Genomic DNA, 14,278 nt, shown 5'->3' with positions numbered 1-14,278 from the left:
TTCTCCTTTTGTTTTTCTGTTTTGTGTATCAAATAAGACAACATTAGTTGTACTCCATTTGCCAAATCTTTACTCACTCTTTTAATCTATCTATGCCCCTCTGCAGACTCCTGTACCCACCTCACATCTTAAGTTCCCACCCATTTTTGTGTCATCAGCAAATTATGTGGTAATACAGTTGGCTGTTTCAACTTAATCATAAATAATTAAGTCCTCAGCACTGATTTTTGTGACACTGAATTCATGTAGTTTGTCAACCTGAAGATTGCCCTTTTAACTGGACTGTTTCCTGTTTGGTAACAAGTCCTTCAGCACTGCCCACAGCACCATGATCTCTTATATCTTAGAAGCATTGATATAGATATGTCGAAAATAAGTATAGGAGTTATGAAGTATTAACTTAAAGGTCTGCTATTTCTTGGCTATCATATTACCGTTTAAATTATTCTCCCAGCCCACTTTAATTCTGTCATCATACTCTTGTAATTGCATTTATTTAACTTGAAGATGCCAGTTTCAAATCTAAATTCCCCCCTTAAATCTGAATGTGAAGTTGTATAATGTCATTTTTCTTGAGAATCCTTACCATGAGGTAACACATTAATTCTGTCTCATTACCAGGCCTGTTCCCCGGTTAGTTCCAGAACAAATTGTTCCAAGAAACTGTCCCAGGTGTGAACTCACCCCAAGGCTACTTTTGCCAATTTAGTTCTTCCAACGTACATACAGATTACGATTGCCTATTATTATTGTAGCACCTTTTTTACAAGCTCCATTATTTCTTGATTCAGACTTTGTACTACAGTTTAGTGACTGCGAGGGAGGTCATAAACTACTCCCAACAGTGACATTTTTTCCCCCCTCATATTTCTTACATCCACCCAAACTGATTCTAACTTTGATCCTTCAAATCAACATCATTTCTCATGACTGTATTGATCTCTTTCTCGATTAACAGACTTCTACTTCCGTTTCCTTTCCTTTTCGTTCTTCTGAAATGTCAGATATCCTGGCATATTTGGATCCCATCTGTGGTTGCATGTAACCAAATAATTGTGATGGCAGTCAAATTGTATTGATTTATTTCTATTTGTTCCATCAAATCAGCCATCTTATTGCGAACGCTGCAAGCTTTCATATAACGATCCTTCAGTTCTTGTTTTTTTAACATTTTTTTCCTATCTTGGTCTCATTTGCAGTGCAGGGGGTTGTGCTGTAACGCAGTAGTTGTGTTCCAGTGCAACACTGTGTTATAGAAAATTGCGCTACAGAAATAATGAGGTCTATGGGAAAAGCAGACCACTGAAAATAGTGTAGCACAAAGGATATCACAACTGTCAACAGCTGTCGGTCTGACTATGACAGTGGCTTTGCAGCTCCTTTTCGTTCACAATGTGACTAAAAAAAAGAATTCAGTACCAATTGGCAACTTCTTCCAACACTGCCAATAGCAGACTGTAAGATTGGGAGAATTTCTAGTCAGCCATGTGACTAAAAAAAATTGGAGACTCTGCCACCACTATCCATAGTTGCAAACTGTGGCATATACATATGTGCACATTGCCATAGCATCTCAGACTCCTTCAGCAATCTTATCACCAACCACAAGGATATCAAGGGATATGGAGCAAAGATGGAAAAATCAGGTTGAAGCATAAGTCAACCATGATCTTACTAATTACTTAAATAGGATGCTGGAGCCTCCTTTTGTACCTAAGTCCTGTATTTCAGTGTTCCCTTTCAAGGTAAGTTAGATATATTGTTTTTCACTCTCCCCTACAACCTAATTTTCCTGATAAGTGACATTCTGGCTTCTAACTTATCAGTGTTAATAAAAGCCCACAGGGAGAATTTCTGTAGGACTGTCAGAATCACAGCATTGTTGAAAGTACACTGTAGATATCATTAGTAAAAGGCTCCTGACAGCAAGATTCATACTTAGTGGAATCCGTTATAGCCAGTGCAAGTTCGTGTTTTCGAAATAGCGTTCCCCCATTCGTCAATTGCGTTGTCGCCAAATTGTGTTGTCAGAACACACGTTATAGCAGAACCCTCCTGTATATTCCTATGTTTGTACACTGTCCCTCCTTATTGTGCTCTGGTTATCATTGCCCACCCTATACTATTACTCGGTCCTCCTTCTTTAACTTTCCTGATCTCCCTTGAATTACCCACACCACAGTTTAGTTCAAAATGTTTTCACAGTTATAGTTATGATTTGCCAGTATGCTGGAATAAGTACTGTTCAGATGAAGGCTGTCCCAATGGTATAACTGCCTGTTTTCCTCAGTATTAGTGTCACAGCCCCAGCAATAGTTCTCCAGGTCTTCCACCTCGATCTTTGAAGCCACACATTTAACTCTAAGGAAAAAGAAAACCACCAGATCAGTTGGGACAACACCAGAACCCTGGGACAGGCGAAGCAGAGACAAGCATGGGAATTCCTAGAAGCCTGGCTCTCCATGAAGAAAGCCATCAATAAATACATAGAGTTAGGCCCCATACACTCTCCATTGTGAAGGAAAAACCAGAAGTGAGGTAATCCAGCTCAAAGGGCACCAGAGTTAAAATAACAGGGGCGAAAACACCACAGCGCTTCAATGGGGTCTACACTGATGATGTTACCCAGCAGGGTAATGAAACGTCTGCAGAACAATGAACCAGCTTGGCGAGCCAACCAAGCTACAAATCTACTCTTAAAACCTTAATGCTTAATATTATTTGCTGTCTTCCAGTTTGCCCATGATTTGGGTAGTAATCCAGGGATTAATACCTTTATTCTCCTTTTCACCTTAATCTGTAGCTGCTCATACCAACTCAGCTGAATCTCTTTGTTGGCCCTATCAATTTTATGGATCAAAAAAACTGGGTCCTTGCAATCCTGTGTCAAGGCCTTTCCATCCCTCAGGAGATTTCCCTAACTTTGGCTCCAGACAGGCAACAGAGCTTTCAGTTTTAATGATGTCAGCGACAGAATTGAACTACTGTACCCGAACACAACTACATTCCCTTTTGTCCCCACTGCCCCCAGAACAACTACCTGAAGCTCCTGCCCTCAAGTTGCAAGAACCTCAGACCTTTTGTGCAAATGCAAAGGCTGAGGCTCATCAAATTGAAGTCCAAGTTCCTCAACTGCCACCACTAGCTGAGTATGTAATTGAAGTGAAATCATGTCTTTGAATCAGGTACGGGCTCCCCATTTCAGCAAGCTACATCTTTTTAAAAATAAACCTTTGATATTGACTAAAAGAATGCATATCTTTCCCAGTTTTTACATTTAAATGGTTATTGTAATCAATACTTCACCTGTGTCAAAAACATATTTAGATACTCTGAGAATCCAAGCACGAGGTGCCATATGCCTTATATACCCTTGAAGTTGGAATTCTGTTTAACATCAGAAGTGTCAGTAAACTCTTGTAATGCTCACCATTTGAAAATATTAGGTTTTGAACTCCATTGATTTTTCTTTTAGCACCAGCAAAAATATGGCTGATAACCATGTGTCAATGCTACAAGAAGACCTATCATTTAAGTGGCTGCCTAATTAGGGCACATTCTCACATAGTTTGCAAAAATGCAAGCCATCCTTCAAATGGCTGTACTTATAAATCTGGAAACATGCAAGATCCAAAATTTTGCTTTGGTAGGATTTGAATTGCAGGGTTCACCTGTTGTCATGTAAGGCATTTCTAGGTATTAGGTAATCTGGTGTTTAATCCGGTGGGAATTGTCACTATGCAATTGCCTGGAACTGTGCAACAGTCAACTGTTGAATTCCCACTGTCGTACTTCTCAAGCTTCTTTGTTCAACTCAGTTGCCTTTAAATGTTCTTGATTCGTAAGAGAATTCTGAATTCATAAAGGTGACATCAGCATTGTGGCTTGTCCTTTGACCTCTAATCCAATGATATGATTGTTTGTCTTCTTCTGAACAAATGCAGAAGGCTTGCAGATTTTGGATTTTCCACCTTGAGTGTGAAGATTGGCCACTCTTTAAGACATCTGTGGGATTTAGTTCTAGGCATGCCTGTTTCTGACTGCCTCACTCATAATGCTCAATGTAGTTAGATGAAGTGTTATGTGAGAGATAATTGGAACAGCTAAGACAATTCATTTCAGGGTAAGCAAACTACCGATTTGAAACTTACTGGTGCAAACAATAGAGTTATGACAATTAAGTTAGATTTTGGAAATGTTCAATAATACACTTTAAGAACAGTAATTCTGATTACTTTATACAGTAAGCATTAATAGTGTACAATTTTAAAATCTATTACATCTATGAGCAGAAAATTTGCCTGATCCAGGAAAAGCACAAGATTTCATGAAGAAGTTCAACCAGGTCCTGGGTGATGATGAAAGGCTGCGGGCTCAGTTAGAGCTGCTGATTAGCCCAGCATGTTCATGTAAACAAGCAGAAGTTTGTGTGGTAAGATGTATTATTATTTTATGTGGCTTTGGCCAGTTATTAAATGTTTTGAGATACTATGTTAATCAGAAAATAGTTAAGTAAATAAGGGAAAGAATAGGAGTGCATGATTGAAATGTATAAAATTTTGGGAGATGTATATGGAGCAGTGAAGAAGAGATCCCCTTGATGGGGGGGGTTAATGACCAGGTGCCAAAAACTCAAGGTAAGAGAGACAATTTAGAGAAGATATGAGAAAAAAGGTTCCACTCGGGGTGGTAGTCATCTGAAACTCACTGCCTAAAAAGATAGTAAAGACCAGAAACCTTCATAACATGTAAGAAGTATTTAGATGTGAACTTGCAGTACCAAAGGATGCAAGGCAATGGACCAAGTACTGGAAAATGTGACTAGAATAGATTAATGCAAACTGGTGGGCTGAAGGGCCTTTTTCTGTGCTGCAGATCTCTGAATCTAAAGTACTTGCACTGTATTTATTTAATGCCTGCTATGCACAATTGAATTCAGTACATGTCACAATGCACATTGTGAAATACCATTTTTGTATGGCTAATTGTGAATGGCATAGCTCGGACTTCAATATTTAGATATTCAGATTTATCCACGTATCTGTCCTAAGCCTGAAGTTGCTGAACTGTTTAGATATCAATAATAGTATTTGTCAGTAGGCACCATTGTTATTTTGATTGCAAAATCTGGCCATGTCTAATCTCTCATTGTGCTCGTTTCACTGTGCTGTACTGCATCTTCAACCACTCCCACCCAAAAATGTTGATTTGATATACTTAGCCAAAGTTTGGATTTGTTAAACCTTTGAGTCTGAAGCTTGGTGTAGTTTTGCTTATAATTAATAAAAAAAAAACTAGATTTTCTTCAAGCCTGAAGTCTTTATTTCTAAGTCATGGAGATTTCACAAACGTGGTGATCAGAAGGTTCAAATATGATTAGTTACCACATTCATGTCAAAGAAGATATATCATTGGCATCTTAAGAATAAATCAAATGCTATTGTGTTTGACGAAAATACGAACTTTTCATAAAATAATGGTTAGGCATGCTTAAGAAAAGATCCTTTAAGTCAAATCTAAATTTGAAAAGAATTCTTCGCTCAACTCTCAATATATGAATTATATCAACAACTTTTTGTTCACCTTGGTAAGCAGCAGTGGCTAGATGTTTGGTCTTAGCGATGGTTTCTTATTCTGCAAACCCTTCCATTTCAGCACCTGACATCTTCCTATTCTAAGCTGAAATTCTCTAAACTAGATTTGAAATGGTTTGTTCAATCCAGAATTGTCCATGAGCTAATCACATCAGTTCTGATAAATTCTATTTTACCATCAAATTGACCTGGATAATGAAAAGTGAAAAACAACAACCTCAACAAAAAGGCTTAAGAATTTTCTTGTGAAATGCTGTCATGGTAATTTCAAACACTTATAAGTAGTGTGTGTGGTTATTTAATGACCAGCTGATGTGCATTGATATTTAGTTCAATACTGACGTCTTCCGAACAATGTAACTACTTCCCTTGGTATGTCCTGTGTATACAAATTCAACTTGGTAATTGCTTACCTCATTGGTCTGCCCTCAATCTTCAGTAAAGTAATAGGTCATCAGTGGTGGTGTGAAGCAGCTCTTGCTTGGCTACATCTCAATGACTGTAACATTTGAAGAAGATGGTTCACCTTTTCAAAGGCTAATTTGGATGGTAGTAAATGCTGTGCTGCTCCCCATGAATGAATTAAAAAATTAAACCACTTGACAAGCTTTACCAATGGCAATCATCCATATGTATATTTAAGTCGTCCGTGGACAAGCATATGGACGTACATGGAATAGTGTAGGTTAGATGGGCTTGAGATTGGTGTGACAGGTCAACACAACATCGAGGGCTGAAGGGCCTGTACTGTGCTGTAATGTTCTATGTTACTTTCTCTTTAATTAGAGGGAAATTACACGTAAACTAGCAAATCCAAAGCAGCCCACGAATCCTTTCCTGGAAATGGTGAAGTTCCTACTGGAGAGGATTGCACCAGTACACATTGATTCAGAAGCCATAAGGTAACGTAACTGTATTTTACAGACTATGTCAATGGTAAGTGTATTATTGGAGTATTTATTGTGTGACTTCAATAACGGGTACTACAAAAGGGTTGCCAGGCCACTAAAATATTAAGTAATTAAGTGCTACATTATGTAAAGATTTTGTACCACTAGATCAGGGATGCCTTGTTACTTTTAATCACCTCTGGGATACCATTATTGAAATTTGTTTGCCTCATCAGTTTTAGTTGTACTTAGAGACTTGTACAAATCTGTCATTTTTTGCATGGATCTTTTATCACTGCATTCTTTCTGCCTTCTGTCTGTTGGTGTATTTCCTTATAGTTGCAAGAATGAATGACAGTAATGAAGTCAAAGTGGGATTGCTAATTCAGAGGGGAAAAAAGCACAAATACAGAATTGAATAAAGTTATACAAAAGATTAACAGAAGCAATCAATTCAGAAATAAAACTTTGTCCTGTGGCATTTTAATTTCAGCAACTACGTGATATTTTTTAGAAGAAACTCTTGAATTGCAAGAAGGGCAGTGAGAGATGCCATCTTGTTAACATGTTAACATTATTGATTAGCTGACTTTTCCCATCTGTTCAAGTGTGGCAACAATTGAAAGTTCACTGTGTCACTGGTTCTGTAATTGTAAATTTTCAAGTTTAGATTGATTTAATGCATAATGTTTACATGTTCTAATTATACTGCACCTTGAGCATCAGTACTAAATCATGTTGCTTTGCATTTGTGTTAAAAGTCTTTTTTATTTACTCATGGGAAATGGTTGCCGCTATAATGTAAATGTACTTTTGAGTCCAGATTCTTGGACTGATCTCACATTAAAGTGAAATGACGCTCTCTGAAGTAACTACCAATGATTGTCTTAGCTATATATTAGATGATTGCCTTCATTATGGCATTAGGATCTGGGTAGAGTACTAGTCATGCTGTCAGTATGATTATCATCCAGTGTTTTGGGAAACACGAAAACCTATGTTGAAGTTGACTGTCCCTTATAGAATTCCTGCTGTTAGATTGATGAAGCATTCCTTCTCTGCAACTTATATTTAAGGAATAGGACATAGATGATTGTGTTTCTGCCATGTTTAACTGCAAAAGAATTTGACTGACTTATCAGCAATTGCCTGAAACATTTGCAGAATTACATTTGAAGCAATATTTTTCATTTGTCAGAATTTTGAAATATCAGATTTACCACTAGTCTGCCCACTTTTGAACTTAAGATGTGGAATGGGTGTCTGGGCCATACTTAAACCTCCAAATCGGTCTCTGTTACCTAAAACAATTTGCAATTACATCATCGATTGATACAGGTCAAAGGAAAACATAAAAACCGGGCAGCTAGAGGAGGGCAATAAGTGATAGCCTTCTCAGTGATGCTCACGTCCCGTTAATGAATTTCTTGAAAAAACTTTGATCATCCCTAAATTGCATAGTTTGAGGAAGTGGTAGCATTTTAAAATTCACTTCTCTTCATTCCAATAACCTTCTGAATGAAACTACAAATGTTTTGTGCCTTCTGCAGCTCTTTAGTGAAACTAATGAACAAATCCATAGAAGGGACTGCAGATGATGAAGAGGAGGGTGTGACCCCCGATTCTGCAATCAGAGCAGGCTTGGAGCTGCTTAAGGTATGCAAATGTCAAAATTTCTTAAAGCAATGCTGTAGACTCCGTTTATCTTTAAATGTTACTTTCTGCGCTTTGAGTTCAGTACTTAGATTTATGTAAGACTTCCAAGAAGAGTGAAGACCTATTTATAAATGTAATTTATATCTATAACTTGGCAGACAGACCTAATTTCACTTCAGAAATACTGAGGAAAAGACACATGGTGTTGAGGCTGTCCTGCACTCATCAGAACCAATACAAAAACACCTAATTTCAAAGGAATCACAGTTTGTACTACACAAGAAAGGGGTACTGATTGATTAGCAAATTAGTATTGGATTGGTCCATGGGCAGTGCACCAGGGAACTAGTCAGTATTAGTAAGAAAGTAATGAGGGGAAAATTGTCGGGATTAGAGGCTGACATTTCATCATGGCATGCTAACTGACATTCCAGAGCTCTGGAAATATTGTTTCAGAGATAGTGGGAACTGTTGATGCTAGAGAATCTGAGATAACAAGATGTAGAGCTGGATGAACACAGCTGGCCGAGCAGGAAAGCTGACGTTTCGGGTCTGGACCCTTCTTCAGAAAGATGCTGCTTGACCTGCTGTGTTCACCCAGCTCTACACCTTGTTATCTCTGGAAATATTGGATGCATTGTGGACATCTTCCAAAATTCTATTGTTTCGGGAGCAGTTCCTACAAATTGGAGGGTGCAAATGTATCCCCACCCTTTAAAGAAGAAGGGAGAGAAAAAATACAAAATTGTAGACCAGTTAACTTAACACAAGTAGTGGGGAAAATGCTAGAGCCTTTTAGAAAAGATTTGATAAAACTTGGAGAGCATGGATTGGACAGAGCAGCCATGGTTTATGAAAGATACATAATACTTAACAAATCTACTGGAATTTTTTGAGGCTGTAACCAGTAGAATAGATGAGGGAAAACCAGCGAAAGTGCTCTGTTTAGATTTCATGAAGGCTTTTGATGACATCCCATATAACAGGTTAGTGAGCAAAAATGAAGCGCATGAGATAGCGGCAATATATTTCAAGGGCAACTAGGGACTGACATTAAATGCTGGCCAGCCAGGTCCCACAAATGAATTAAAAATAAAGTGCATAATATATAGGCGTGGATTGGGAATTGGTTTGACAGACAGAAAATAGAATGGGAATAAATGGGTCTTTTTCCAGATTGTAAGCAGTGACAGGAAGGTATTGCAAGGCTCATGGTTTGACTTCAGCTATTTAGCATATAATAAAAATAGTTTGGAAGAAGAAACTGAATGCAACATTTTCAAGTTTGCTTATGACACAGTGCGCGCTTGAGTTTTGAGGAGATTGCAAGGAGATTTCACAATGATATAGATAGGTTGCGAGTGGGCAGTCACGTGGCAGTTGTAGTACAACGTGACTAAATATGAAGTTGTATACCTCAGTATGAAAAACAGAAAGTGTTACTTAAAGGTGACATAGCTCAAGCCTGAAAGCTGTCTAAGTGTTGCTGCATGTGGGCATGGACAGCATCGGTATCTGAGCAGTTGTGAATGATGCTGAACATCGTACCATCATCAGTGAATATCCCCACTTCTGACCTAATGATGGTGGAAATTGATGAGCAGCTGAAGATGGTTGGATGTAGGACACCATTGTGACAAACACATGCCATGATGCCCTGTTACTGAGATGACAAACCTCTAACAGCCACAATCATCATCCTTTGTGTCAGGTATGACTCCAACCTGTGGAGATTCCCACCCACCCTCGTTCCTATTGAATCTCCAGTGTATCAAGGGCTCCTTGATATCAAGGCCGTTGTCTTAACTCTTGACTTTGTCTCTTTTGAGCAATATTGGATCAACGCAGTGAAGAGGTTAGGCAGTGCGTGAAGCTGCCAGAACCCAAACTGAATGTCAATGAGGAGCTTATTCCTCTGCAAGTGGCACTTGATTGCATCACATTGTGGATGATTGTGAATTGACTAATAGTGTCATTATTGGCTGGGTTGGATTTGACCTGCTTTTGTGCACCAGGCAGACATGTGCAAATTACCATATTGTTGGATTGATACCAGTGTGGGTGACTGTATTGGACAGTTTGGCTCAGGAGGTGACTTGTTCTGAAACATGTTCAGTACTTTTGCCAAAACTTTGTCAGGGCCTCCAGTATCGATTGCCTTCCTATGTTTCTTTTCACGAGGTGAATTCAGTTGGTTGAGGACTGCTATCTCTGATGCAGGGAGGTGGGTCGTACACTCAAGGACATCTGATGCCCACCACCACCACCAAATCCGTAAGGATAGGGCTGCTTCCTTTTGTTTATTGTTTAATTGTCCACCACTATTCGTGACTGGATGTGATAGGACTGCAGAGCTTAGATTTGATTTGTTGCTTGTGGAATTTCTTAGCCCTGTCTACAGACAGTAATGATAGCCTGCAATTTCAATAGGTCAAGTAGATTTCTCTCTCATTAGTTCCTTCATGGAACAGAATGAGAGTGAGTAATGTGCATGCCCAGTGAATGATGGCCGTATTTAATAATGGTTGCCATTAGCCTAGATATTTAAATTCCTACTCGGACCTTGCCAGATGGTGTTTTACTGATACTGCCTTTGAAATTTTGTTCCTGTGTCCAAGTACGAGTTGAAAAGCTTTGACAGCATGTATCTTTTAGCAGAAAAATTAAGTTCTGTGCAAGCAAATATCTATTTTGCTTTGCTGTCTAACACCATTCTTGTTTCATGAATCTTTTGGTAGTATGCAACAACAGGGATTCAGTTTTGATGTAACATGCTAGTTCCTGATAGTTAAAAGAAAGGTATGATGGTTTATTCAAAGGCTATTGTGCTAAAGAAGAAAAAGGTAATTGAAGTAGTTTTCATTATCTTCTCCCAATCTCTGTTCCACAGGTTTTATCATTCACACATCCCACCTCCTTTCACTCTTCAGAGACCTATGAATCACTGTTACAGTGTCTAAAGATGGAGGATGATAAAGTAGCTGAAGCTGCCATTCAAATCTTCAGGAATACTGGGCACAAAATAGAGACTGACCTTCTACAAATTCGTTCGTAAGTACATAGTTGGACAAAGCATTATTGTGCAAGGAAAAGTTTGCAAAATATTGTTTGAAATAGTCAGTTATAGATAATGCAATTGTAGAAAAGTTGATGCGTGCACAAGCAGATGTCTCATAGCATTGATGTTGACAAGTTATAGTGTATGCCTTCTGTCTTGCTAGATGCCTTTTAGATGTGTCTGGTTTGTCGCACTTTGCATTTTGGGTTTGCATCATGTTGTGTCTCCTCTTTCTCTTCTTTCCAATCAAACATTTAGCATGGCTTCATGACTAATTTATTAGCTTTTTGGGCAAGGCTCAGCCATGAATCGAGAACTAGCTAATGTGTAGGAAACAGCAAGTGAGAATAGTGGTTCTTTTTCAAGCTGGCAACTTGTAACTGTTGGGATTCTACGGGGATCAGTGCTGGTACCACAACTATTTACTGTACTCATTAATGACTTGTAAGAAAGAAGCAAATGTATCATAGCCACGTTTTCAGATGACACAAAGATAATGTAGTTTGGCAAGCTGCGAGAAGGACACAAATGGTTTATAGAAACACATCAATAGGTTCGGTGAGGGGGCAAAAAGTTGGCAAATGTAGAATAATATGGGAACATGTGAAGCAGTTCATTTTAGAAGAGGGAACAAAGTGTAGTATTATTTAAGTGGAGTAAAGCTACAGAAAACTGCAACAGAGATAACAAGGTGTAGAGCTGGATGAACACAGCAGGTCAAGCAGCATCAGAGGAGCACGAAAGCTGATGTTTTGAGCCTGGACCCTTCTTCAGAAAGGAAGGACACTTGTTGGAAGTCAGTCTTTTTTTTCCTTGCAATGTGAGTAATGACCGAGAAGGCTAGCATTTGTTGCCCATCCCAAGTGCCCTTGTGTTGAGTGGCTAAGTTATTTCAAATTGTAGTTGAAGAGTCGACCACAGTGTTGGCCAAAACAGTTAATCATGACACAATTCCTTTCCTGAAGGAAATCTGTGAACCAGGTGAGTCTTTACAATAACTTCTTCAGAAAGGAAGGACTTTTCTGAAGGAGGGTCTAGGCCCAAAATGTCAACTTTCTTGCTCCTCTGATGCTGCTTGACCTGCCGTGTTCATCCAGCTCTATACCTTGTTATCTCAGATTCTCAAGTATCTGCAGTTCCTACTATTTCAGAAAACTACAACATTAAGGGATTGGGAGATCTTGTACATGAAACAGAAAGCCAGCAAACAGGCGCAGCAGGTAACCAGGAAGGTCCATGGAATATTGGCAGTTATTTCAGGGGGGTTGGAGTATAAGAGTAGAGAAGTCTTACTGCAAATATGCAAGGTGTTAGTAAGACCACTGAAATACCGTGAGCAGTTTTAGTCCCATTATTTAAGAAAAGAAATTGTTTCATTAGAGTTGGTTCAAAAAATGTTCACTGGGATGATCCCTAGTATGGAAAGATTTTCTGACCAGCAAAGGCTAAACAAATTGGGACTCTATTCACTGGAGTTTAGAAGAATGAAACTGATCCCATTGAAACATGTAGGATTCTTTAGGGGCTTGACAGGGCAAATGCTGAGGTGATGAATCCCCTCATGATAGAATCTAGGACCAGAGGGCACATTCCCAAATGAAAGGGGTGCCAATTCTGACTGAAATAAGGAGGTATTTCTTCTTTCAGGTTTTGAGTGTCTTTGGATCTCCATGCCACTGAGAGCTATGGAGGCAGAGTCCTTGTGTGTATTTAAGATTGAGTTAGATTCTTGATGTGTTGGAATACAATGGGTTATGGGGAAAAGGCAAGAAAATGGACATGAAGAATGTTGGATCAGCCAGGGTCCTATTACATGGCAGAGGAGGCTGAAGGGGCGAAACTGCCTACTCCTGATATTGTTTCCTTTGGTTGTTTTTAGCATGTGTTCTGTCTGGTCAAAACTGGTGAGTGGTTTGGGTAAGATGGAAGGATGCTTGGGGTAATGAACTGGAGAAGTCATTGGTAGCGAAACAAGTAGTCTTTGACCTTCTCGACCCCGTTCTACTCCACTCGTACAACTTGTTTCATGTCCTCCCATCTCTCTCACTGGATAAACAAAGACGTAGTGGTAATATCTTTGAATGAGTGATCCAAAGGCCTAGGCTGATATTCTGGGCTAATGGGTTCAAATTCCACAATGACAGATATATAACATTTGAATTCAGTAAACTTTAATATTGAAAACTAATTGTAACAATGTAACCGTTGTCAGTTATTATAAAGACTCATCTGGTTCACAGATTTTCTTCGGGGAAGAATGGTGTCATGATTAACTGTTTTGGCCAGCATTGTGCTTGACTCTTCAACTACACTTTGAAATAACTTAGCCACTCCACTCAAGGGCACTTGGGATGGGCAACAAATGCTGGCCTTCTTGGTCATTACCGACATTGCAAGGAAAATGGAACTGACTTTTGACGAGTGTTAACCATTCAGTGTTGACATATATGCTGTTTCCCATTGTGTATTGTCACTCTCCTCTTTCTTTACCCCTTTTCAACTTTTGTTTGTTCCCTGAAGTGCATCTTGTCTATTTCCTTTCTTGACCCCTACCTGAACCTGTCGGTGCTATTTTCCACGACAACAGCGGAAGTTGCCGGAAAAGCTCAGCAGGTCTGGCAGCATCTCTGAAGAAAAATCAGACTTAATATTTTGGGCCTGGTGACCCTTGCTCCGAACTGGTGGTAGCTTGGAAAATATATGCAGAAGCTGGAAGAACAACATCTCACTTTACACTTAGGGACCCTGCACCCCTCCGGACTGGATGTTGAGTTCAATAATTTTAGGGCCCCCCTACCCCACACACCAGGCCATATTATACATTACTTATTGTTAGCCACTAACAGTCTCCATTGACAGCTATTCACCTCCCTAGGCAAATTGTTATCAACTCTGCTGTGTGTACACCTGTTTTCTCTCTTTGGGCTCTGTCCTCACCTTTTTGTTTGCATCATACCCCTTCTGCCATCCTATCTTCTGCATATAAACCGACATTTTCCCAGCTACAGAGATAGTAGGAACTGCAAATGCTGGAGAATCTGAGATAGCCAGGTGTAGAGCTGGATGAACACAGCAGGCGG

The 14,278-nt window shown here is 39.3% G+C and overlaps 1 protein-coding gene across 10 annotated transcripts in view; it reads left to right on the top strand.

Moving 5' to 3' along the window:
* The window catches only part of pds5a (PDS5 cohesin associated factor A), a 237,414-nt gene that overhangs the window by 148,010 nt on the left and 75,126 nt on the right, over window positions 1–14,278 (top strand). For 8 of the 10 annotated variants that reach the window (XM_048542485.2, XM_048542549.2, XM_048542541.2 and 5 more), the window contains exons 16-19: window positions 4,290–4,432; window positions 6,381–6,496; window positions 8,035–8,140; window positions 11,031–11,191. In XM_048542485.2, the coding sequence (XP_048398442.1) occupies window positions 4,290–4,432; window positions 6,381–6,496; window positions 8,035–8,140; window positions 11,031–11,191 (526 nt within the window). The remainder of the gene's footprint in view (window positions 1–4,289; window positions 4,433–6,380; window positions 6,497–8,034; window positions 8,141–11,030; window positions 11,192–14,278) is intronic. The other 2 variants (XM_048542523.2, XM_048542504.2) reach the window with 1 other exon arrangement.

This window comes from Stegostoma tigrinum, chromosome 1, assembly GCF_030684315.1.
Source record: "Stegostoma tigrinum isolate sSteTig4 chromosome 1, sSteTig4.hap1, whole genome shotgun sequence".
In the NCBI taxonomy this organism is placed as follows: domain Eukaryota; kingdom Metazoa; phylum Chordata; class Chondrichthyes; order Orectolobiformes; family Stegostomatidae; genus Stegostoma; species Stegostoma tigrinum.
The sequence above is the reverse complement of the archived record's forward strand: the minus strand, read 5'-3'. Positions and strand labels throughout refer to the sequence as shown.